The 25691-nt window shown below is 38.6% G+C and overlaps 1 protein-coding gene and 1 long non-coding RNA gene across 2 annotated transcripts; one reads left to right on the forward strand and one right to left on the reverse strand.

The window, feature by feature from the left end:
• The first annotated feature begins 4508 nt into the window (after positions 1-4508).
• Positions 4509-5756, forward strand: LOC149819899 (uncharacterized). The gene is made up of 2 exons (XR_016426400.1): positions 4509-4688; positions 5511-5756. It is a non-coding gene; the product is annotated as an uncharacterized LOC149819899 (long non-coding RNA).
• A 17744-nt stretch (positions 5757-23500) lies between these two features.
• LOC149819900 (uncharacterized) lies at positions 23501-25188 on the reverse strand. The gene is made up of 2 exons (XM_089983523.1): positions 25016-25188; positions 23501-24139 (listed from the first exon to the last, which is right to left on the reverse strand). Exons 1-2 carry the CDS (start codon positions 25163-25165, stop codon positions 23501-23503), a joined length of 789 nt encoding a protein of 262 aa, XP_089839649.1. The 5' UTR covers positions 25166-25188.
• Positions 25189-25691: the final 503 nt, after the last annotated feature.

Below are 25691 nucleotides of genomic sequence, written 5' to 3' on the forward strand. Positions count from 1 at the left end.
ACCCCTTGTCAGAACAGTTTTTTTTCCGTGGTGACTTCATTTTAAAAAATTGTTTTTTTGTGCAGATTTCTCAACGGAACTCGCTTGTGCCCCGCCACCCGTGGTAAGTAAGTGACAAAAACAATGCAAATCGGGTAAATACCCGTGGTGAGTAAGTGAAGCAAGCGCATCACATGTTATTTAATTTATTGAATGTAACACTTTATTGTTCACACACTCACTTAGTTGTTGATATCTAGGACTGCTTTGTTGGAGTTCGGAGATCATGCTGAGCATGATTTTAATGTATGAATATGGAAGTGTTCTTATTTTTGGAGTACGGAGTCCATGCTATGCGTGGTAGTAGTTAGTGGGATATTGAAGTGTGTTTGCTGCAGGTACATGTTTGACATTTGTTTGATATGAATTATTTCGATGTATTGCAATGTTTGATGTGATTGTATCCATGCTTACATGTAGTTACTTTCAATTTGATTATGTCTTCCATGTGAAATTGTATACTGAAAGCATGCTTCAAATGAATGTATCGTGTCATGAATAGTTTGCACATGAAAATATTAAGTTATCAATGCATGCATCATAATTCTTGTGATTGTATGACATCATATATTGCATGATAAATTTGATATTTTCTTCATCATAGCATTTTGATGGTTCTCTTTTAACTGGTTAGGATACTATTCGTAACATCATACGACAGAATGACTGCAAACCGTGAATGGATGTACCGTAGGATAGTGGACAATGAGTTATCGCATGAATATATGGATGGTGTCGACAGTTTTATTGAATTTGCAACGGCAAGTGTCAGTACGGTAGATCCCACAGGTCGGATTAGGTGTCCCTGCAAGATTTGTAAGAATAATCGATTTGTAGAACCTCATGGCGTTAGACATCACCTATACAGGAAGGGTTTTGTGAGTGATTATCAGAACTGGACGTTTCATGGAGAAGAATTTAGAAACGATTTTGATGCACGGGTGAATGTGGTGCACGATAATCCATATACGGATTTGATATTTGATGCTGCAGGAACAGAACTGGGTTCTGCTATGAGTTCTAGTGATGTAAGAACTGCCGTAGATGAAGAATCACCAAACGATGCAGCTAGTAGATTTTATGATTTACTTAAAGATGCTGATGAGCCACTTTGGAACGGTTGTGAGAGTCACACTATCTTGTCTGCAGTTCTTCAACTAATGAATTTGAAGTCCGAGTATAATTTGAGTCAATCATGTTTTGACCGTTTGTGCATGATTGTGAAGAGTATGTTGCCTAAAGATGAGAAATTGCCACAAAATTTCTATCGTGCGAAAGTTATGGTCAACGCTCTAGGTATGGGTTACAAAAAGATTGATGCTTGTCCAAATCACTGCATGTTGTATTTCAAGGAGCAGGAAAACGACATATCATGCCCGTCATGTGGGCATCCTCGGTTCAAGCCAAAGACAAGAGACAATGGTAGCACGAGATCAAAGAAAGTTTCATACAAGTCGCTCCGCTACTTTCCTATCACTCCTAGATTGCAGCGATTGTATATGTCTTCAAATTTCTGAGGCGTACACTTTAGAAGAGATTTCAAATTTCTCATCTATGTACTTCGAACCTCATATTTCAACACGTTACACATGCCCGCCCCGTAACGATGATGGAGAACAAGTAACTGTAGCTGACAAGCTGTCGATATTTCAACGACTTGGGCATGCATTTGGTAGTTGCCGATCAAGGCTATTGACAGATCGAGAGCAAGATGCAGCACACATCTATATTCTTTTTAATTGTTCAGCGATCGACCCATACATCGAGTAAGTATATGTATATGCAACTCAATTATAAATCCTTTTATGTTCTATATGTGGATACATGGCTCGGTAATATAAGTATTTGTGGTTTGCAGACGATTTGATCTGGAGTTGCAAAGCAAAGTTTCACATCTCACTAATGCAGAAGTACAAAAAGAACGTGAAACTAAGTTTGTGGAGTGGTTGAAACAGTTGGTAAAGAAGCTAACATAAATTTTGTACTTATAAACAACACTAAGTTACTTAATTGATCGTGATCACAATAATTGTTTATGTCTGTGCGTAGGTTCGCCATGGTGATGTTAAAGATCAAGGAATATGTGATTTAGAAAATGGTCCGACCAAAGTTGTGCAATGCTACAACGGGTATATCGTAAATGGTTATCGATTCCATACAAAAGACTACGGTATAAACAAATCAACGATAAATAGTGGCGTGTGTGTCAAGGGTAGCAGCTACGGTGAAAATGAACATGATTACTACGGTGTTATAGAGGAAATAATGGAGTTGACTTACTTAGGCATGAATAACAGGGTTACGGTATTCAAGTGTCATTGGTTTGATCCAACTGCAACAAGACTCGACAAAGCTTCAGGCATTGTGGAGGTGAATCATAAATCCAGGTTTGGAACATATGAACCATTCATATTAGCCTCGCAAGCTCAACAAGTTTATTATACTTCATATCTGAGTATAAAAAAGTCAGATAGAAATGAATGGTGGGCAGTTTGCAAGGTGAAATCCAAACTATACCCCGAGTATGATCAGTTACAAGAAGATGAGTTAGCTGAAGACAGTGATTACTATCAATCAGATGATGTCTGTGACTTCGCTTATGGTCACGATGTTGCGCATGATATGCATGTCATATCTCCATTAGCTGATGAAACATTCATAGAGGAATGTGATCCAAATGATGTACCAAGTGGATGGGCAAACAATGAAGAAGAAGAAGAAGAAGAAGAAGAAGAAGAAGAAAGTCAAACTAGTGACGAGGAAGAATTCTCAAGCTAGTGAAAAAAATCTTATACTACAAACCTCTATTTAAATGCATTGTAATACTTGATGTGAGTTGTATTGCAATACTTGGTGTGAATGATTAAAAATTTTATTTCAATGTATTGTAATACTTGATACGAATGATTCAAATGCATTGTAATTTATCTGAATGTATTATAATTTATGCAATTAACGAATGATTTGAATTAGTGCAATACTTGATGTCAATGATTTGAATTATTTGAATGCATTGCAATGCTTGATGTGAATGACTTGAATGCATTGTAATACTTGATGTGAATTATTTGAATGTATTGTATGACATATGTTATTTGTTAGAATATGGTTCGTGGAGGTTATAGTGGTCGCTCATCCAGTAGTAGCCAGGCTCAACCTTCATCTTCACGGGCTCCTGTGATAGGTATATCATATAACTAATTAGATGCTTGATTAGTTCAAATGCACATTCTGAGAACTTGGTGTGTATTTTTTTACAGATGATGTTGCGCCTGTATATGACCCACCTACACCAGTTGATCGCACAAGTCAACAGCCAACACAGGAAACAGGGTCTTCACAGGCTGGCACAAGAAGACTCATTCGAATAGTGTATATCGATAATCGACCGTAAGTATTTTGTTTTCAATTATTGCATATCTTTTAAATATTTTATATTGATATTTACTGTGTAACAATTCATGTGCAGCACGAGGTTTGAGCCACAAGAAGTAGTACGAGAGATTAGGAATTCACTTCTTCAACATCTACCAGGACCAGTTGCTCAATGGAAAGAGTACCCAAAGGAGGTATTAGACAGATTGTGGTCCTCATTCATGGTATACAGTTGTTCCTCATAGTTAATGTGTTTCATATTTAATTTATTTAAGCAATGTCTACTAACTTTCTGAAAATATTTGTAGGCTTCGAATCGCTTTGCAACTACGGTGGAAGAAAATGATGCAAGGAAGGTGTGGCAGAAGGTGGCTGCCAATCGATTTGCAGACATGCTGCACACTATGAAGACTGCAGCAAAAAAAGCATCTGGCGTAGTAGATGATCCATTACTGTGGAAGGGCCATGGTCCTATTACTATCAGGAGAGATTACTGGGATGAAATGTGCGATATGTGGGCGGGAGATGCATTTAAAAATCGCTCTGCGAAGGCTTCACAAAATCGATCGAAGATGCCCGAAGCCCATCTACACACAGGTGGATCTAAGACATTTGGGAGCCACCTAAAGAAAATGGTAATTCATCAATATATAATATTAATTTTATAAGTATAGTTGCAAATTTGTGTACTAAATCTTTTGTCATTTAACTTCGCAGGAAGCAGAAAAAGGAGGCAGTGTACCATATAAGGATGTGTTTGTAGAAACACATAAACGGAAGACCACAGGAGTCTTCGTATCAGAGAAGGCGAGAACGACAACGGTATGTATTAATTCTATTAATAATCATTGCAATATATATGCAAGTCATCATAATGTTATCATTAATTATTAATGAATACTTTAAACATTATTTTGTAGGAGGCATATGAGCAACAAATGGTAGAGCGATATGGTGAAGACGCTACTCAGCATCCATCATTTGATCCTACAGCATGGGTGACTGCAGCAGGTGAACCCAAAAAAGGTCGCGTGTTCGGGTTTGGGAGTAATATGAACACTTCACCAGTTATTGGTTCTTCCAGTTACGGCTCACCAACTTCTTGCGCCGACATAAGCTCCAAGCAGCCGACTATTCTTTCCGGTGATGATGTACGCGAGATCATTAATGAATCACTGAATAACTACTTCCAATACACCGTCGCCCCCTTTCTCCGAAATGAGATCAAGGCCGCTGTTCAGGATAGGGGATCTTCGATTCCAGGTCCCTCTCAGGTATAATCACATATATAGTTTTTTTGACTATCTTAAAGCACATCTGAGCATGGTAGAATCACATATAGAGTTTTTCTAGATGCCTTAGAACACATATGAACATGCTATAATCACATATTCATTTTTTTTACTGCCTTAGCACACATATGAGCATGATAGAATCACATATATATATATTTAACTTTTTGTCTGTCTTAGAGCACATATGAGCATGATAGAATCACATATAAAGTTTTTTTGATTGCATTAGAACACATAAGCATGCTATAATCACATATTCAGTTTTTTTACTGCCTAAGAACACATATGAGCATATTATAATCACATATTCTGTTTTTTGACTGCCTTAGCACACATATGAACATGCTATAATAACATATAGAGTTTTTTAACTGCCTTAGAACACATATGAACATGTTATATATCATTTATGATAGAATCACATATAAAATTTTTGGCTTTGCCTGCCTTAGAGCACATATGAGCATGCTATATTCACATATTCAATTTTTTTACTGCCTTAGCACACATACGAGCATGATCGAATCACATATATAGTTTTTTGCTTGCCTTAAAGCACATCTGAGCATGGTAGAATCACATATAGAGTTTTTTTATATGCCTTAAAACACATATGAACATGCTATAATCACATATTCAATTTTTTGACTGCCTTAGCACACATATGAGCATGATAGAATCACATATAGAGTTTTTTTATTGCCTTAGATCACACATGAGCACATGATAGAATCACATATAGTGTGTAATTTATTTCATTATATTTTGTTTATCAATACTGACTGTTCTTTTCTTGTGTAGGCTGCTAGCGATAATCAGGGTAGTGGAGCTGAAGGGACAGATAAAGACAATGAACAAGAAGACACACAAAATCTTGGCGATGATTAGAGGACTGTGTTGAAGAAGTTCTATTTTTTTTATTTTTCCTAATTGTAATTGTTGAATTGTAAATAATTAAACTTCTTAGTTTTAAGGTGGAACGATTAATTATTATAGATACTTGTTATATGAATTTTTTTGTGTGGTTTGTTTTTTATTTACAGGAAATATAAATTGTACAGGAAATATAAATTGTACAGTTCTCCGTAATTAATTTTTAAATAAATTTTTTTTGATTTTTTTTCGTTTTTGCGACGGATTAGCGACGGATGATTCTGTCGCTATTCATATTAATCTAGCGACGGCTTAGCGACGGAATTAAATCCGTCGCCACGCCGTGGTCGCCGTTTAGTACCGGCGGATTGGCGACGGAATATAGCGCTCGTTATTCCGTCGCAATTAGCGACGGACTTGGCGACGGAATTATTCCGTCGCCAGTTAGCGTCGAAATATTCGCGACGTAAGCATACTGTCGCCGCGTTGTCGCTAATCCGTCGCTAACCATGTTAGCGACGGATTAGCGACGGAAGGTGGTCGTCGCTAATCTACTGCTCTGTTGTAGTGCACGTTCTAAGAATTGAAGAAGCTGCAGGTCAGAAATTGAGGACATGAGATGGCAGTGGGTTTGCAGTTTTTGGAAACTTCAGATGACAACTCGTCATTCGTTTGAGACTATAACGATGACTGTAATGTATTATGAGTCTATGTAATATGAATGTATATCAAAGTATATAAATAAATATTTTTCCTTTTCTCTAAAAAAAAAAACTTGGGTCCCCTTTGGCGACAGGTGCAGTCACATCGCACACCAAAAGTGTGCCACTACACCTGGCTGCTCTCCATCTCACTGTTGGGCCCCACAGCCTACTCAGAGATGGAGGCGTCTAGGTGCACAGAGGCACACTTCTTGTGTGCAATGTGATTGCTTATGTCATAGTTTAACTCTTAGTTGTTTAACTGCTTAGTTGATTAAATGATTAATTTCATTGTCTCAGCATGCTAGTTACTTAATGTGATCGCATATTGCTTCTCTTGCTTACTATTCTTTACTTGTTACAGTTGCACTTGTTTAATTATTGCAAATGTTTCTTATTGTTCCATCGTACTAAAGTTATGTTGTTATGATAGTTAGTCATGTTGATATTTGCATTCCTGTTATTACTGCTTATGTTTTTCATAAATGAATAATTATGGATATTATCTCACCAACTCGCAAGAGTATTGACCCCATTTCATGGGGATACATGTAATGATTGCTAGAGGTGCGATCACAACAGATATACAGTAGAGACTTTGGACCCACACTTTGGACATATGCGGTCTTGGCAGTTGGTTTAAGAAATCCTCTATCTCTAATTCGTGACTTATCTTCAACTTTAACAGTAGGCTAACCTCCAACCATGATTGTGAAACACTCATATGATTAATATCTTTCCTTCTGCTTATTTACTTGTGTTCCTTCTACTTTTTCAAGGACAAAAAAATAAACTGAATCCAAAAGCTTAAAGAAAGAGAATACCCATGAGCCACTCATGTAGCTCATCCTTGGTTCTTTTTACACAATCAACCAATGGAAGACTTAAGGGTGATTCACAATTATTCAGAATAGAAAGCCGCACTTCAATGGGCATACTCTTGATGCCAACACAAGATTTCAACAATTCAAGATATGAGGTAATGAAAGCTTAGGTGAATCCATGTGGAAGCACATGGTTAGACCATTTCTTAGTCTTTTATAATATGATCATTCGTTTGCATGATATGAAAGCTTGGGCAAATCTCATTGAGGTATTAGACCACTCTATGATTTGGCTCTCTTGAGAAAAGAGGCTTAACCAGAGGGGCTACTAGACTTATTATGTGAGTGGTGAAATTCAGCCCCTTTGATAGGAGGTTGGACCATACAAAGAATCAATGTCAAACTAGGATTTGTGAGATGAAAGCTCATTGAATGGAACAAATCACATTGCATTGCAAAATTCAAGGACCTTGATGTTTGAGAATCTCAACTAAATCTTCTACAATTTTGCGAGAAAGCTACCAATGATTTGGTGGAGGCTTCTAGCTTGAAGGAGGAAAGGCAAAGGATTGTAATCCTCATAGGTGAATGGCGAGTGCGAGATTACTTGTGATGTAAACAATGAGCTAAAGCCCATTGACTCAAATCCGAAGAGTTGAACTCTCACTACTTTCATCTATGTGCTTCTACACAAAGGAAGGTGAATAATATAGCATCTCTAGTTATTGATGGGGTGCGGAAGGAGGGCTCACAAATGTTGCCAAGCACCACCGCTTATTTCAAGGTACATTTTAATTTTGTTATTGGTGCAGATTACAATATATCTCTTTTGGCCTTTAATTCACCTACTCATGCAGAAATGGATAGCATCTATTGGTCCTCCTTGGAAGAAATTAAGAGTGTCATTTGGTCACTTCCTAATGAAAAGACACCGGGTGTGGATGGATTCTCTATTGAGTTTTATAAGCTTATGTAGGAATTCATTAAGGGGGACTTGCTTCAAATGATGACAAACTTTCATGTTAATGTGAACATTCATAGGACCTTGGGGAAGTCTTTGATTGTCCTTATCCCTAAGGAATTGCAATCCAAAGACTTTTCTTGATTTAGGCCCATTTCATTTGCGGGTACTCTCTTCAAGATCATCTCAAAGATATTGGCATCTAGGATGAAGGAGGTGATTGGTCACCTTATTTCGGAGTCTCAAAGACCATTATTTTGGACCAGTGACTCCATGATGCATGTGTTATTGCCTCTGAAACTATTCATTCTATTAAGCTTCAATGTACGTGCTCTTTTGTCCTAAAAATTTATTTTAAAAAAAACATTTGACTCTCTTGATTGGAGGTTCCTTTTGGATTGTTTGAACCAAATGGGATTTGGTGATAGATGGTCTACATGGATTGAGGGAATGCTTTTCTCTACCTCTATTTTTGTGTCCATCAATAGAGAGAAGGGAAAGTTCTTTAAGCCAAAGCAAGGGTTATGGCAAGGGGACCCTCTTTCCCCCTTCTTTTCATGTGGCCATGGAGGCACTTTCAATTATGGTTGCTCATGCAGATAGGGCTGGCCTTTTTAAATGATGTAAGGTGTAAGAATCAGTTTCAATTTCGCACCTTCTTTTCGCATATGACTTACTATTCTTTGTGGAAGTTTCAGAAGAAAATATGTGGACCTTGTGGATGATCCTAAAATATTTTTCAGCTACCTCGGGTCTACACATGAATGAAGGGAAGAGTCAAATCATGGTTTTCAATGATCCCTTTGGGTTCTATCAACAATTGGTCTCTTTCATATTTAATTGCAAAGTTAGGGCTCTTCCTGTGATGTACTTGGGTCTACCGCTTTAATTGAGGGTATCTAGGGAGACCCATTGGAATGTGGTGGACAAAATCCGTCAAAAAATACAATAATGTGCCTCCCGCTACCTATCTAGGGCAGGTGGAATTAATCTTGTCCGCTTCAACATATCTTGTTTGGTCAACCACTTTCTTCAAATCATTAAAATTTCAAGCAAAGTAGAGAAACACTTCACCTCCCTCTTTCAAAAATTTATTTGGCAAGGGTCTTTGAAAGGAAAATCTAAAGCACTAGTGAAATGGTCTTCTATTTCTCGCCATCAAGATTCTCTTGGTCTCATTTTTTCAGAAAAGTATTGCCTGGTTGGGTGGTCTTGGAGTTGGTCCAAAAACCATAGATGGAATAGTGGTTCCAGCCTTTGGAAGGGTTGACCTACGGCTTTGGATTTGTTGAAGGAGGCTGTGAGAATTAAGGTTGACAATGGTGAAAATACCTTGTTTTGGCAAGATAATTGGTTTGGTGACACGAAACCTAGAGATTCCTTCCCTACACTCTTGCTAGGGCCAACTATGGTAGGATGTGTGATTTTTGGTCCGCCGATGGGAGGATGTGGGATATTGTATTGCATAGAGAGCCATCCAATTTAGCATCTCAACAATGGACGGAACTTATAGAGCCTTCAAATTTAGCATCTCAACAATGGACTGAACTTATAACTTCATTATTAAGCTTCTCTTTCTCTTAATGATCAGGATTTGACTTCATGGTATCTCACTAAAGATGGGTGTTTCTCCATGTCATCTATGTATACTTTTCTTGGGCTACCTTCTACTTTGTGGCTCCCCGATCAAGCATTATGGGGAGCGAGGTTGCTTCTTTATGGGTCTCTCATGGGATGACTTGTCCTTCTTGACATAGTGAACTTGGACTCTAGACTCAAGAGGCATGGATTTCATTTTGCTTTGCTTAAGCAAGGAAGAGTCCTCTTATTAGCTTTTTTTGAAGTATTATTTCTTTTATGCATTGCTGCTCTGTGCTTGGAGTGATATTTTTTCGAATTGAGACTCTTTATCTTTCCCTAGGGATATTCTAATAGCATCTCACACCAGGCCCAAGGGTGGGGGTTGGAAATTTGTTTGGTGAGCTTGGATATTAACGGCTTGGCGGCTTATATAGTTAGAGCGGAACAATTATATCTTTCGCGGTAAAGCTTGTGACATGGAGGGAACTTACAATCAGCTTCGGTGGAAAATTGGTTCAAGGGCTTGTCACAAACGGCCCTCTCTCTCATTGGACTGGATCGGAGAGCATAGGGCTGCTTTCACACTCCAATCTTAATGACAACACTCTAGCTTGATGGTTCTTCTATAGGTGTTTTCTGCATCTTTTTGGTTATTGTTGTATCTCTGAATGGGGGTTGTGATACCTCATCACCATTCCTCACTCTGTTTTACTGATGTATCGGATATGAGAGGGTGTTGCATGTGCACCCCTGAAATGGGGGGAACATATAACCTGCCTGCATCGGATATATATATCTTTTCTTTCAAAGAAAAAAAAGATACGTGGGAATGCCTTTTCAGGACACTATAAGGAAGGTTCAAAGCACATTTTAGGTTTGGTTAAAATCACAAATTAATTTATCGTTGTTTTGTGTTCAAATATCCACTCTAAGTTTTTCTTTTTGGATAATCCTACGGAACTTCCCACCGACTGCACATTGTCTGGTTTCTGATTGATAAAACCCTTGAGGTCTCCCCTATCCACCAGGGAGTACACCAAGCTTCGACCTTGTGGCAAGGGATGCCACATGTGGGTTTCGAACTTGTAACATCCCATCAACTTGGTGACATTCACAAGTCGCTCCTACCAGATGAGAGTGCACTTGTGGGCTCCTATCTAAGTTTTTACTCTCTTTAAATCAAAACTCATGTCTATAACAGTATTGGTCCATTAGAAGTTGCTTGACTTAGAACTGGAGATTTTAGCAGTTCCTTCATTTGCAATGTTCTAATGAAGCCATGAGTTTTAAGTCTCTAATATAGGTATAATTGACATGATTATTATCATAAATGAAATACCAAATTTCTTTGAAAGTTTTTCTTATTTTTGTAGCATAAGGGTTATGTTTTCCTTGATGAAATGGCAATTATTTGTTATTTAACATATGGTTTATGTTTTCCTTAATAAAATGGCAATTCTTCATGTCCAAACCCCAAGAGTCTATGTAAAAAGCAAAAGGCCTTTAGAATGAAATTCTCCTAGGAAAGAATGTCACCATGCATTATGAAATAAGATGGTCCAAAGGAGTCAAGCATGGCCATGTAGTGGTTGTTCCCAGGTGCATATGCTTCCAGAGCAATTATTGGAGCTCAGATTCTTGGTTATATTTTGTATGATTTCACTGTACCGTAAGGGAATAACAATTGAATGCATGTACATTTTGAATTTGGGCAACAACCATGGTGACAAAAGTTAAAACAACGAAATATCGACAGCCAAAAACTCGCAAGAAATATATATATTTTTTTTAAAATTGCATTTTTTGGCAAAATATTGGCAATAAAAATTAAAATGTATAAAAATACAAATAAAAATATTTTAACATGGATTTTTTTATGTTAAATATCTGACAAAATATAAATATCACGTTTAAAACATGATATTCATGTTTTTACAAAAAAAAATGATATTTTAAAAATAACGTGATAAATTAAAGTTGTAAACTTTTAGGTAGTTTCTTGTGATATTTTCACGAGTTTTTTCATAAATCTTGCGATATTTGTCACACTGGTAATACCACACAATCTAGTGCACCTGTTTACCACCCTAATTGCAAATACATTCAATGCAAGCAGAAACACACATTTGTGAATGCATACGTTTAGATAGCATACATTTGTGAATGCACCAACCTAACCTTTGTGAATGCATACATTTAGATAGCATACAAAAACTTAGCTGCTTTTCACTAATGAAAATGACGAGTCAGATAGTTCCAAAACACTTGTGGGTTGTCAAAGAGCTGCATAACTACATGGAGGTCTCAAAACTACTGGCGGTTTATATACGGGGACAAAGACATCTTGGGATCATTAACAAAGTCATGCCAACCACTTGCTAATTTAATAGTTTGAAAGACCAACTTTCCTTCTCATGGATTCACGTTGGATGGAGTTTCTCCTCTTGGATACACGTTGGGATGAGTTTCTTCACAAGTTCTGATTGTGGTACTGGATCTGTTTGGGGTAATAGATCTGAATCACATGGATCTGCACCAGGCATCTTAGCAATAACTAGCATGTCCCTTCTCTCTAGGATCCCATTGCTTCGAAGACATGGACGTTCCCATAGAGCACTCACCCTTCGAGCCCATTCTCTCCTTCTATGGTTGTTGAGATTCCTCTCTCTCTCTCGCCTCAAAAGGGGTGTAAGACCTTTTAAGAGGACATGATGGCGGGGTTCTCAGGAGGCAAGAAGTTTAAAAGCATGGACTTTCCATTCAATATCTTCAGAAGTCTGTAAGGATTATGGAGCAACATGAAGGAAATCAAGTTTTCATCCAGAAGAATTGGCATATTTTTTATTCATTTTAGCAGTGCAGAAGATCTCGCTTTTGCTAGAAGTGGTAGGGTTTGGAAAGTTGCAAGTCGAACCTTAATTATTTATTATTGGATACCTGAAAATGTCATGGAAACTAGAAGTCTTAAAATCAGTTCTTGTTTGGATTCGACTTCTTGACTTAGAGTTATGGACAAATGATTTTTTTTCTGGGCATTGCGAAGTATTTGGGAGGGAAGCTGCTAGATATCAATGTTATTACCAAGAGCTTTGATTGTGTGTTATTCGCAAAGGATATGTATTGGGCTGCCAACCTCCTTAATTGAAGAAGTTTATAATTGAGGGTGCTACACCTCTTAATACTCCCATGGAAGTTGGATTGAAACTTAACAAAAATGATGGTGAGAGAAAGATCGATGCAACTCTCTATAGAAGCCTTGTTGGTAGTTTTATGTACTTGACTGCTACAAGACCTGATCTTATGTTTGTTGTCAGCATGATTAGCACATTCATGGAATCTCCTTCTAATACTCATTGGGACATAGGCAAAAGAATTTTGAGATATGTGCGTGGTACTATCAATTATTAAATTCATTATAAATGTGTCGTAGATTCAAAATTTGTGGGTTTTTGTGATAGTGATTGGGGTGAAAATACAGATGATAGTAAAAGCACTTCAGGTTTCATTTTTCACATTGGCCCAGGTGCAATCTCGTGGGCATCGAAGAAGCAAGTTGTTGTTGCTCTCTCCACAACCGAAGCTGAGTATATTTCATTGGCTCTTTCTAGTTGTCAAGCTCTCTGGCTAAGGTGAATTCTTCATGAGCTGAAACATCTTCAATGGGAAAGCACTCCTTTATTTTGTGACAATAGTTCAACCATAGCACTCACAAAAAATCTAGTTTTTCATGGCAAAAGCAAGCATATTCGAATCAAGTATCATTTCATTAGAGACTTGGTCAAAGATGAAGATGTCAATGTCAAGTTTTGCAAGACTCAAGACCAAGTGGCTGATATCTTTACAAAAGCATTGAAGAATGAAATTTTCAATAAATTGAGAGAGAAATTAGGTGTCGTTATAGTCTAGCTTAAGAGGGCTTGTTGGAATTATAAGCTAGACTCTTCGTATTCCTCCCTCATTTTTGGGAAACTCATTTTACATTAAGGTTGTTGGAATTATAAGCTAGACTCTTCATATTCCTCCCTCATTTTGGGAATAAGTTTTACATTAAGGGCAGTTTTTCTATACAAACTCTTTGGGTTCCTCTCACATTTATTTCTTTTCCTTGAAAATGTAATAGCTTTTTAGTTTTTCTATGATAGAAATTTACTATGTAATTAAATTTTGGTTGGGCTTGAATGCTATATATATATATATAATGTGTGTGTGTGTGTGAAAATTTGCATATTTGCATATTTTTTGCAAAACAGTCTTTGTTCTCATATGCGTATCTCTCTAATCCGATATCAAAAACTTGCATCTTTATAGTCGTTGGAAAGAGGAGACATAGGCCTATAACTTTACTATTTTAAGTCATAATCGAAAACCTTTTTAGGTTTTTTGTTTTTGAGTTCTAAGACTGAAACAAAATTATTCTTCACAGATAGGAACAACCAAATTCTCTATCTTTTAGTGGACGTTCCTTCATGTTGTGGCCGCTACCCGCAACCCCAAGATCTATGTTGCAGTACATCTCAATGGTTTTGGAGGTACAAAAAAAATTTGACAAAATGACTACATTAGGTAAAAGCGGCTTGGATTCGATAAGTGTTTTGGTTGTTGTTTTGGTTCAGAACTGAAAGGCTCTAGTACAAGGGTTCTAGGGACACCTATGGACGTGTGTGAGGGTCTAGAATATGATCCAAATATATGAAAAGGCTGCTGATAGACATGGGTTATGGTTCAAGGAATTCGAGCATTTTGGGCACTCAATAAGATGCGGTTTCAGGTTTTGTATTTTAGAAAGCCAACAAAAACTAATCTAAGGCTAAAGAAGGGTTATAAAGGTACCTAAGAGGTCTGTAGCAGACTGATATGAGATCTCACACATTTTGAAACTCGAACACATGATTTGCAGTGCAGAGATGCCACTCGACTCACTAAAAAAATAAAAGGCACGGTCAGAGCACTGGGGGAGCACAAGCTCAAGTGAAGAGGTTGGACATCTAGCCCTTGTGTGATTGATATGCTGAAGTGCCCAAGGAGGACCAGAGGACGTAAGAGAGTAGAGAGAAACAAGAAAGAAAGAAGAAAGAGAAAGTGATGTTAGAGAGAGAGAGAGAGGGATGTGAGAATTTCAATAATCCTATTTCATAATGAAAATAGCTCTCCCAGACCTCCTTATATAGAAAGAGTTGAGGTTGAATCCTAATAATTCAAATTTCATCTAATTAGAAAAGATAATAACCCAACTAAGTTAGGACTCCTACTTACTAAAGACTACGCATTAATTATTCAATTTAATTAAGTACTTTAAATTAAAAGCAATTAGTATAACTTAATTAACTTATAGAAGGGGGGATGCACCCTAAGACTCTCTGGATTTAAGCCCCCCACGTGTGGGGTCCTTCTGCTAATCGTCATGTCTCTCAGTGATTCCATGTGTCCAGCTTCTCTTCTTCCTGACTGGGACTCTCAACAATTATCATTTTCTTAATTAGAAAAGTCATATCAGCTTTTATGTCATCACCCTGGGACCCACACATGGTTGATCAACTCTCCTTGGGCTTTGGAGGTGGTGTTTGGATCCTGAGCACTAGATCTTGATCATCTTTTAGATTTTGATCCGTAACATTTTTCAATCGCTCATCAGATCAAGGTGATCTTGTTGGTGTTGGAAAGACAATGCCCGGACCTAACTTTGTTCTTTTTATTATTTTTTTAGATTTCTAGCACAAGTGACCAGAAAACAGTATAGAATAATCAGATAGATGCAATCACGCTTATTCATCTCTTGTTTTAGGAATGTTGTCTAGGTTGTGTCTCAACGGCCATTCATGGTTTTCCAACGAATCAGGTGTCGTTTGTAAGGTACTTTTGTTTAGTTTTTTTTTTCAATATCCTTCATTTTTTGGGTAAAAAATCAGTGACAAAGTTTGTTATAAATCTTGGGTGCAATACTTAGGTATACATATTTATGAGAAAATTAGCATATCTAGAAAAAATTCACTTTACATTCGACTATTTGTGGTTTTGGTCATCTGGCATATTATGGTAAATTGTGGAGTTTTTAGAGAAATGCATTATTTTTTATCATACAGTATGATTATTTTCCACTTTTTGTGTGCAGGTCAAACACTTGGTACAATACTGGAATTATGCAAATCTAGGACACAGGGAGATAGTCTAAACGTGTGAATGTGTGTAAGCGCATGCATGTGCATGTGTATTTTAAAGCAATAAAACATGAACATAATCTTTTATGTTTTATTGCTTTAAAAAAACACAGAGTTGAAATTTCTTTTTTTTTTTTTGGATAGTCCAAGGGAAACACCCCCTCTCCCCAATCACGGACCGTGCATTGTCTTGTTGATAAAAGCCCTCGATGTCTCTCCTGCCCACCAGAGAGTACACCCAGGATCGACCTTGTGAGAAGGGGCTCTACCGGTGAGTTGCGAAGTTGTGACATCCCTTCAGCTTGGTGACATTCACAAGTCGCCCCTACCAAATGAGCGGAACCGCTTATGGGGGGGCCTTACTTGAAATTTGCTGTGAAGAGAAATATGTGTTTTTTCCACAAATTAGGAAAAGTTTTTCCTGTGTTTGCTTTATCTGAGTGCCCCCACACAATGTTCTCCATTTTTTTAAAGAAATGCAATTATAATTTTATAAATTATATAAGGCAATAAGCACATAAAACATGGCCTGTCATAAAAACAGGCATTTACACCCAATCAAGGAAAAGCAGCTGAATTCAGCCATTCGAGATCTGTTCCCGGCCGCTTAAGCTCCACCCATCCTTTACAGTCCGGATAGATAGGGTGCAATCACATGGCACAAAATTTGTGCATTAAGCACCTGATTGCCCTCCATAAGGCCTTGAGTCCCACTACTGACAGGCCTGTCCCCAAAATGAAGGGTGAGCAAGTGCTTAATGCACAGATATTTGTGCAATGATAATGCACCTGATCTCAGGTGTTCCTTTACCTCTCAGCATAACCTATGGATGATCAAAGCAGCAGGTAGGCGAGAGTTTCTGAAAAAACTGTTATTGCTTTCTAACCAAATCATTCTCCATGAAAGCAACAGCCAACATCTCCACGTGAACAGCCACTTAGACCCTTTTGTCCTAACCTTGTCCGCCAGCAAAAGATCCCTAGGAGAACCAACCGGGGGCTCAGCTTGATTGGTAGGAGCTGTTAGTGCATGTCACCTTGTGTAATTGGGACATTGCAAGTTCAAAACCCAATGGTACAGTTGTATAACTGGTGGCAGCCTGCTTAACCCCAGCTTGCCTATAAAAAAACCATTCCCACATAAGGATAGAATTTCATTAATCGTACTGTAGTCCCTGAACAAACAAATGGACCAGAAAAACTTGTTCTTTTACTGACGAAAATAGATTTACTGGCGCAAATAAAAAACACGCCATAGAAAAGAAATTTCACTGACGCAGTATGGGGCTGCATCAGTAAAAAACGACGCTTCTTTTGGGAGATGCAATTCATTCTTCCATGGCTGACGCAGTAAAAAAACCCCATGATTCCATGGCAACGCACGTGGCAATAGTCAGTTGTCATGCCTTTTCACTAATTTTCGTGGGTTAAGGAACTGCAACTCTAATTGAACCTGAATTCATGGACAGAGAGAGAGAGAGAGCTTACATGACCCAGTTTGATAGTTTGATTAACCTTCTACTCCTAATGAAAGCAAAGCTATTTCCATGTAATCATATCAGATCTTTTGAGATTCACATGTGAAATGGAGCTAGGGATGCAAACAGGTTGTACATGGGTCAGGGCATGCCTGATGAACACTGTACCTGCTTTTATAAATTTGTCTAGATCTAAATCTCCATCAAACTTGGATCACTATTTTTTTTTGGGTGGGGGTGGGGGGAGGTGGGGGAGAAGATGCAACTTGGATCTCACCTTGGAGGCCCATACCCGAATCCGATTTAAGCTTTGTGGCGCCTACTTGTGAAAGCAGGCAATATTCTGTCTTTATAAGGTTATAGAAAGTTAAACCAATTAAGCATTAAACACAGTCCTGTTGCATAGGCTCTAATTTTTTCACATGCCTTACAAGTCACAAGCAAATACCCACAGTTGCACAAACTCCATATATCTCATTAACTGGGAGATGTGAAGACCAAATAGGATCTGTTTGGGTTCTGGTTTTGGGAGAGCAGGTCAGGGGGGTTTACAGAATCCCCTTCAACCTCCGTTGCTTGGGATACTGTAGTTGGAAAATACAGGGACATGAGAGAGGATTTGTCTTACCAAACAGTTGTAGGATTTGGCAACGAACTCCCAAACAGTTGTAGGATTTTACAAAGCCCGTAACTCTCAAATCCCAGATTTACCTAATCCAGGATTTGGCACATCCATTCCCAATACGAGCTCCCAAACAGAGCCTTACATGTTCTTGCTGGGTTGCCATGATCTTTGCAACAATAATTTGAATAGCCAAATGCCACATTAGTGTGAGACTTGCTAACGCTGTTTGGGCCTCACATAAAAATCGGAGTAGCTTCAAATGAGATCCCTCATATACGCAGAGTTCACCCAAATCCACGTATTTGAATGTGGAGGGAGGGGCTAGCGGTCCAAATGGGTCCGGTTTGACTCGGATCTGACCCGTACCAAACCTTATAGGGTAAGGATTTAGTGATCTGACAAGAAACCGGGTTGGATCTAATGGGTCCGATTAATATATGGAGCTGGGTATGGTTTGTAAAATTAGTTCAATCCGAGTTTTCGATTAAGACCCATGTTTTTCAATATAAAAAATAAAAAATCTATTATTTTATTGGGTATGGACTGGGTCTGGTTTATGTAATCCTTATAGAACTTCAGTATGGTTTTTCTTATGACGAGTCCAATTGGACCCAGTACCCACACCTCATAATCAGATTCGTGTTTGGAGTAACCTGAGTTCGATCAGATCCGACCGTTGACAACCCCTAAGAGGGGAGTGGGGGGTCGGAGTGGGTTCTCAATTCGATTTAGATCCGAGGGATTCAAACGTACACCTAAGGGGTTGTTTCATCCCTCGTCCCATGCCCGTTTTTGGATGGCACGAACGCTGGGAATGGAGGAGCCATCAAATGATGGACATGGCAGACGTGTTGCAAGCTCAACGGTGAGTGTTGTAGCATGCAATGCTTGCTCAGGTGAGGCTAAGATGCGGCATCACTGCAGGTCTGCACACAACATCTCAAGCATACTAAGGGTCTGCTATGATCATTAATGCACTATCATGCAAGATCAAAGGGATCTAAATAGAGAAAGTAATGCACTTAGCTTATTATGAATTTTACAAAGAATGTGAGCTCCTCGAGAAGCTCAAACATTTATTGATGCTCAGCGCTTGGATCTGATCTGTATCTCCTCTGGTTGAACCGATGAAGCTCGCATCCAAAGACTTTATTCCATAATTCAGGGTCTGTAATGTTAGAAAATCATGTGAACCTACATACGTTGAACCACACATTGCAAGGCCGTCTTAGGTTCGGGTCAGGTTCAAGTGATCCAATCAGGATGGGCCCTGTGGTATCTCATATGGTATGATACACTATGTGGAGAGACATGTCCTGTCTATAATTCGATAATGGGCTGAATTAGAGACAGACACCTAAATATATTAGGTTATAGTCCCCAAACCTTATATACAGGTCATCCCTCTTCAGATTTTTCATAAGTCAGAAAGAGATTCAATCCCTCTCATTAGGTTTAGAGAAAGGAAAAGTGTCAAATATACAGGTTTTGAAAGATCATATTTGTCAACGATCAACCGGAGCACTATGGATTCAGGTATCGCTTTCGCTTTCAGATTTATTTTGTGTTTTATTTTAACGGTTTGGCAAGAACATATATTTGATCCTGTTTTAGTTTTTGATGGATTTTTTGATCCAACAGTTGGTATTAGAATGCATGTTCCTATTGAATCATTGAAAATATACGATTTCATGTGTTTTGTATTTTTCTTGTTTTCTCGATGATGATCCATTATGGTTGTCGATCGTCACTGGGCGGCATGGGGTTTTATCCTCATTTGGATTGCCGGGCAGGAAGGGCCATCAGGCCCTTTGTATGGCTACTGATAATACAGAAGGGCCTTCTATTTTCCTGATTTACGGACCGTTGTCAGGTGGTACGCCTTGCCCCTATTCAGACCGCCAGACGAGCAGATGATCGGTCTGATCGCCAACAGCCAAGGCTCATGCCCATTCAGAACTGCCAACCCTGGGGGGTCAGTTATCAGACCCTCAGTCGAAGGGGATCTGATTCCCCTCTCGTCTCCTTCTGACCATCGTTGGCAAGGGGCTTACGTTCATTAGGTTTTTGCTTGGCATATAAGGGTTTTCCCTCTATGGTTGTCTGATGGAGTGTTACCGGATCGCAATGCCGAACAGTTTTTTGCCTGCTTCGATATCTTGATTGGCGTTGTTTTTCGGCCAGCGCTGGTGAGCTCCTCAGTCGACATCTTTTGTGGTCTGGATCGATCGTCCACCCGCCAGATATCAGGATTCACATGGATCTGGGCCGACGATAGCCGGGATTTATTTCGATCTTCGTCGGCATCAGGGGTCAATCTTGACCATCGTCCGAAAGATCTGGCTCATCGGGGACTGCAACCATTTTTGGGTCAAGCTAGAAATAGGCATGTTTGATCACATTGCATGTAATTTCCATGCTTCATATCCATACTTGATCCATGACATTTGGTTGCGTTAATATATGTGATCATTGATGGGTCCAATTTTGTTATTTGTAATGAAGACTGTTTTGGTTCTATGTTGACGTAATCAATGGACCAGATTGGTAGAGATATCAATTGATAAGACAGTGTTTTTGAGCTCATAAGGTTACAATGTGTGATTATAAGGTTACGTTTGTGGCCCAAGTGGGATATTGTTAGAAAATTGTGTGGGCCTACATACGTTGAACCACACATTGCAAGATTGTCTTAGGTTCGGGCCAGGTTCAAGTAATCCAATCAGGATGGGTCCTATGATATCTCATATGGTATGGTACACTATGTGGAGAGACCTGTCTTGTCTACAATTCTGTAATGGGCTGAATTGGAGACAGGCTCTTAAATACATTAGGTTATGGTCCACAAACCATATATAAGGCTTTTCAGATTCTCTATAAGTCAGCAAGAGATTCAATCCCTCTCATTAGATTTACATAAATAAAAATAGCCAAATATACAGGTTTTGGAAGGTCATACCCGTCAACGATCAATCAAAGCACTATAGATTTAGGTATCGCTTTCGCTTTCTGTTTTTTATTTCAACAGTTTGGCGAGAACATGTATTTGATCCTATTTTAGTTTTTGATGGATTTTTGAATCCAACATGCAATTGTTGTGCAGCAGTAGATACAAATAATTTGATTTGTGTATAACTGCAGAATTCAGTCAGCACAATCAACAAACGGTTGAGAGGCTCCGATCGATCTTCCAAGAGGATGACACTCACTCAAATAGTTGATCTTCACTTCCAACAGTCGGATCACTCCCCTAGATATGATCAATAGTTTAGAACTGCAGATTAAAAGAAATGGAAAAAGAAGAATGGAAAGGAATCTCTAGAGCTAGCCTAAGCCAATCCTAGAGTTGATCCTCTCTAAGAGGTCAATCTATTAATTTGAGAGCCAATTGTATTGAAAATAATATTGGAATTCCAAGAAGTATAGAAATAAGAGCTTGAAGTCCTATTTATAGACCTCAACCCATCTCAAAGAGTCGACTCCCCCTTAAAAGTCAACTCTAACCTGGTACTTATGTGGCAAGTCAACAATGGCATCTTCAGGACCGCACACTCAAGGTGCACCAACTGGTGCTGGTGACACCAAAGGCACTAAGCCCCTTGCCACGTCGGATTATGCATCTTGCTGGATGGAAGCTTGTTGCCTTGCCTCTTCAAGTCCCACTCATTGATTGGGTTCGGTCCTAAGTGTCAACAGTGTACATTGGGCCTAAACCAAGTTTGACTCATATGTCAAGTTGTGAGTATGTTTTGCACTGTACATAGTCGACTGCTACAGCTGCTCAGGCGTCATGTCATATATGGTGAGTTCATAACAGACGTGCGAAAGGCCGTCTCGCACGTCTGCCATATCCGTTTTTCATTGATCCAATCATTTTCACCTCCCCTGTTACATTGAGAACAGGAGGGGGAACAACGTAAAAAAATAAGCGAAGGGGGTCTAACCCTCTCTCTCTCTCTCTCCTGTGCATCGGTTGGAAGAGGACACTAACAGTCGGCGAGGCCACTGGCGGCCGACTACGACACCCTGTCCCCGACCCCCTCTCTCTTTGTGTGCATCCCCCTCCCGTCCTCAACCGTCTCTCTCCTGTGCAATGACCGAACAACAAGAGTCCAACAGTGAAAGGTTGTTCTCTCTCTCTCTTTCTTCTCCTTTGTTTCTTTCTTCTTCCCTTCTCTCTTTCTTCCCCCCATCTTCTTTGTTCCTCTCTTTCTTTTTCTTTTTCTTCTTATTAAGGCTTTGATTCAGGCTATGAATCAAATATTTTCTTTGATTAGGGCTTAAATCAAAAAAATTTAATTAGGGATTCTTATAATTAATTTGATTATGGTTTTTCTTATATTTGATTATATTTTTTTTAAATTTCTTTGATTTGGGTTTGAATTTATGCTTTATTTTCTTGTAATTTAAGGTTTTTTGGTTTATTCGTGGCCTTTTATAGTTAATTTGATTATAACTTTTCTTGTATTTGATTATTGTTGTTTTTCTTTGAATTTTCTTAATTAGGGTTTGAATTTATGATTTATTCATAGATTTTTATATTTAATTTGATTAGGGCTTTTTTTTATTTGATTAGGGCTGTTTTCTTTGATTTTTTTATTAGAATTTGAATTAAAGTTTTTTATATTTTATTATGGTTTTTTATGGGGTTTTTATTTTTATGGCTTGTTTAAAGTTTATTTTTTCTTGTGGATTAGGTTTTTTTATTTACTTATGATGTATTTTCTTGTATTTTAGGGTTTTATAATTTATTTATGGTTTTTGCATTTGTGTATAAAAAATTTGAATTCTTATTTTTTTTTCATATTACCTAAAATTTAAACAATTTTTTTATTTGGGACTAAAATCCATAATTTTTTTTATAATCTTTCATAATTAGATCCCATATGAGACCGATTAAAAGATTTATATATCAAAAAAGTTCAATTTTTTTTTTTGCAAATAACCCAAATTTTAAACATTTTTAAAATTTTTAGATCCAATTTAAGATCTATGTCCAGGGTTAAAATCCATAATAAACATGTGAAAATATGGATATTGATGGGACGGATCGTACTACGGAGTATATATAGTTGTTCCATAATAAACGGAACATGTATTTTGTTTGTTGAGTCCAGTCTCTCTCAAGCCATCAAACATACCCTAACAGCACGTTACATTAAATAGAAATGGCAGTGAAAAAAAACAAAGAAAGAAAAAGCCTGTGACGTAAGAAAGTGTTTGCTGAAGGGTGAAGGGTGCGACTTGGATTTCGTGTGAAACCCATTGTTTTGGATGAAAATGAGTGGGCGCAATCAACTATTTCCCTCCTGGTATTCGTTTCAGCCAAGGTGGGAAATGGCACTCTTTTCATGAGAAAGGGACATTTTCGTACGAGAGAGGGCACGAAACAAACGTGGGCTAGGTGAATCTTGCCCATATACAAGAGATCAATAGATTGGTCATTGATGTCCTTGCGTTGATGAAGGCAAAACCAACACCCATTAGGCATGGAAAATTGTTCAATGTTATCACCCCCAAAAACTTCACTTACTAATTAAGCACCATTTTAGCTTAAGTACAATTAAAAAAACATGTTAAAACCTATACATCCCTAGCAATGGTTGCCTCCAACCCTACCAATCCTGAGATGAACAGGAAACCTAACCGGTTTAATATCATTAACTCCCCATGCATTCTCAAAATCCCTCACCACCTGCTTATTCAAGAGATCAACCCCCTTCTGGTAAGCACTTTGGTATACGGACCAGGACCGTATATACGTTAGATACATGTCCAGATCCATAATCTTTACGGCCTCGAACGTAAACGGACCCGTGTGCTCCTTGCCCTGGATCGGATCGAATGGGAAGTCCAGATTTATGTAGTTATCATTGATATGCTTGCATTCCGGTGCTGAGAAATGTATGGACCTCTCAAAAACACGATGGAAGACTGCATCAACAGCATCATTAACGTGTGCCTTAGTATAGCACCATGCAGCTAGCACTCCACCTGGTCTTCTAAGGACGTGTTTGACTTGCTTATAGAAGGCTGGTAGGTCAAACCAATGCATGGCCTGGGCCGCAGTCACGAGGTCAACACTCGACTGTGGGGCCACCAACTGGGTGAGCTCATCTAGGGTCATTGAAGGTGGGGTGAGTTGGTACCTTATGTTGGGCAGCCTGTGTGCCAAGGCCAACTGTGTGGGGCTAGTATCTGTGGCTACCACATTCCTGTATATCCCAGCAAGCTAGAAAACAAAACAAAAAGTGAAACCCAAAAAAAAAATGTTAGAAACCCCAAAAAACAAAAACTAATATTAATACAACTATGCTACCACAAGCAGCACGATTTGTTTTTTTTTTTTTTTTGAAAGGCAATCTGGGGTTAGGCTGACCCCCACCTCTTACACAACATACCATTTGGTTTTGAACTTGCAACGTCCCAACACATGGTGAAACCGGGGGCCCCGTTGGTAATTTGGAAAATTGAATATGCAAAACAAATGATGCTCTTAGCAGATACTGTCTCGCCACAAGTGCAATGAGTACATTATCCACTTTCGACATGGATCTTACCATCTTAGAACCTTCATTTGTAACTTTTTACTTAGAAGGTCTAAAACCAGATACAATCACAAAATAGTTTTCAGACAGAATAAAGGTATTTGTTTCAATGCCACACAAGTTTAGAACTGGGTAGGCAACTCAATGATTTTGGAGTGATAAACAGACATCTGTGGAACCAAGTGTTTTCTTGCACAGAAGAGCAGGCCTCAAACAGTTGGTGCAGGCTTGCAGTATCAAGTGCCCCTCTCTGTTGCATACATTCCATCTTCAAAGATAGAACAAAATATTGACAAGATCGACCAACATGATTTCCAACACTTGTTTTCCAAAATACAGAAGAGGGCAGGGCTCCTGATCCATCCCAAACATGGCATAGAAGCACCATTTTCAGTACATGAATAGAGATTGGATATGGGCACCACAGTTCATCTGCAGAAGAGGTTGATCCCATATCAATCTCCATGACCCATCAAAAAACAAACTGATTTGCCTATAACAAGCTGCAGATGACCATGGAGTAAGGAACTCTACAAGGCAGCATAGATGATGATGCTTACCGACACAGCAGCTTGACCATTTCCTGTTCCTACATCCCACGCCAGACCATGATTTGGTGTATTTGATGCAATGAAGAAGGAAAGCTCCGGTGGGTAACTCGGCCTGGCATCTGCATACAAGCCAGCCTGCTTGATGAACAATTTCGCCATCTTTCTCTCTCTAACCGTTTGCATATATATAGATATATACATGTATATATATGCGTGTGCCGGTGGTGTCCTGTTCCAAGGCCTTGGACGAGAAGTTGCAACCAAATGCTCTCTTGATGCCCATGATACAATCTGACAACCCTATCATTGAGTTCGAAAGAGAAAGAAATTGTGGGCAATTTAGTTAGCTTTGTTGCAAACTAGTGTGCTACTTTGCACTAAAACATTTGGACTAATTATGGGGGGAGAGGGTTTTGATGAAAAAGATAAATCAACTTCACTGTATTCTTGTGCTCATTGTAGCCATTGTTTATTCTTGATATTTTGAGTTAATAAGGTGGTAGTTGTCATTTTCAATTAATTAGGAGTGGTCCATTCCATCCATCTGCAGGTTCGTGTAACTTATATCACGGATGACGCATTCTGCAGATGCCTTTTTAACTACAGAAACGAATCTGATGCAAAAGCCTGCACTACAGCAAAACCCCAAAAATAAAAAGTGTGAATGGTGGAGAATGCCTCCAAT

The sequence above is a fragment of the Nuphar pumila genome, chromosome 12 (genome assembly GCF_984573655.1).
Source record: "Nuphar pumila chromosome 12, dmNupPumi1.hap1.1, whole genome shotgun sequence".
NCBI lineage: Eukaryota > Viridiplantae > Streptophyta > Magnoliopsida > Nymphaeales > Nymphaeaceae > Nuphar > Nuphar pumila.

What these genes read in the sequence shown, in the direction of transcription:
- LOC149819900 (XM_089983523.1), bottom strand. Translation starts at nt 25,165, where the DNA reads ATGGCGAAATTGTTCATCAAGCAGGCTGGCTTGTATGCAGATGCCAGG. An exon ending in ATGGTCAAGCTGCTGTGTCG is followed by an intron (nt 24,140 to 25,015) that starts GTAAGCATCATC and finishes TTTGTTTTCTAG; the next exon opens with CTTGCTGGGATATACAGGAA.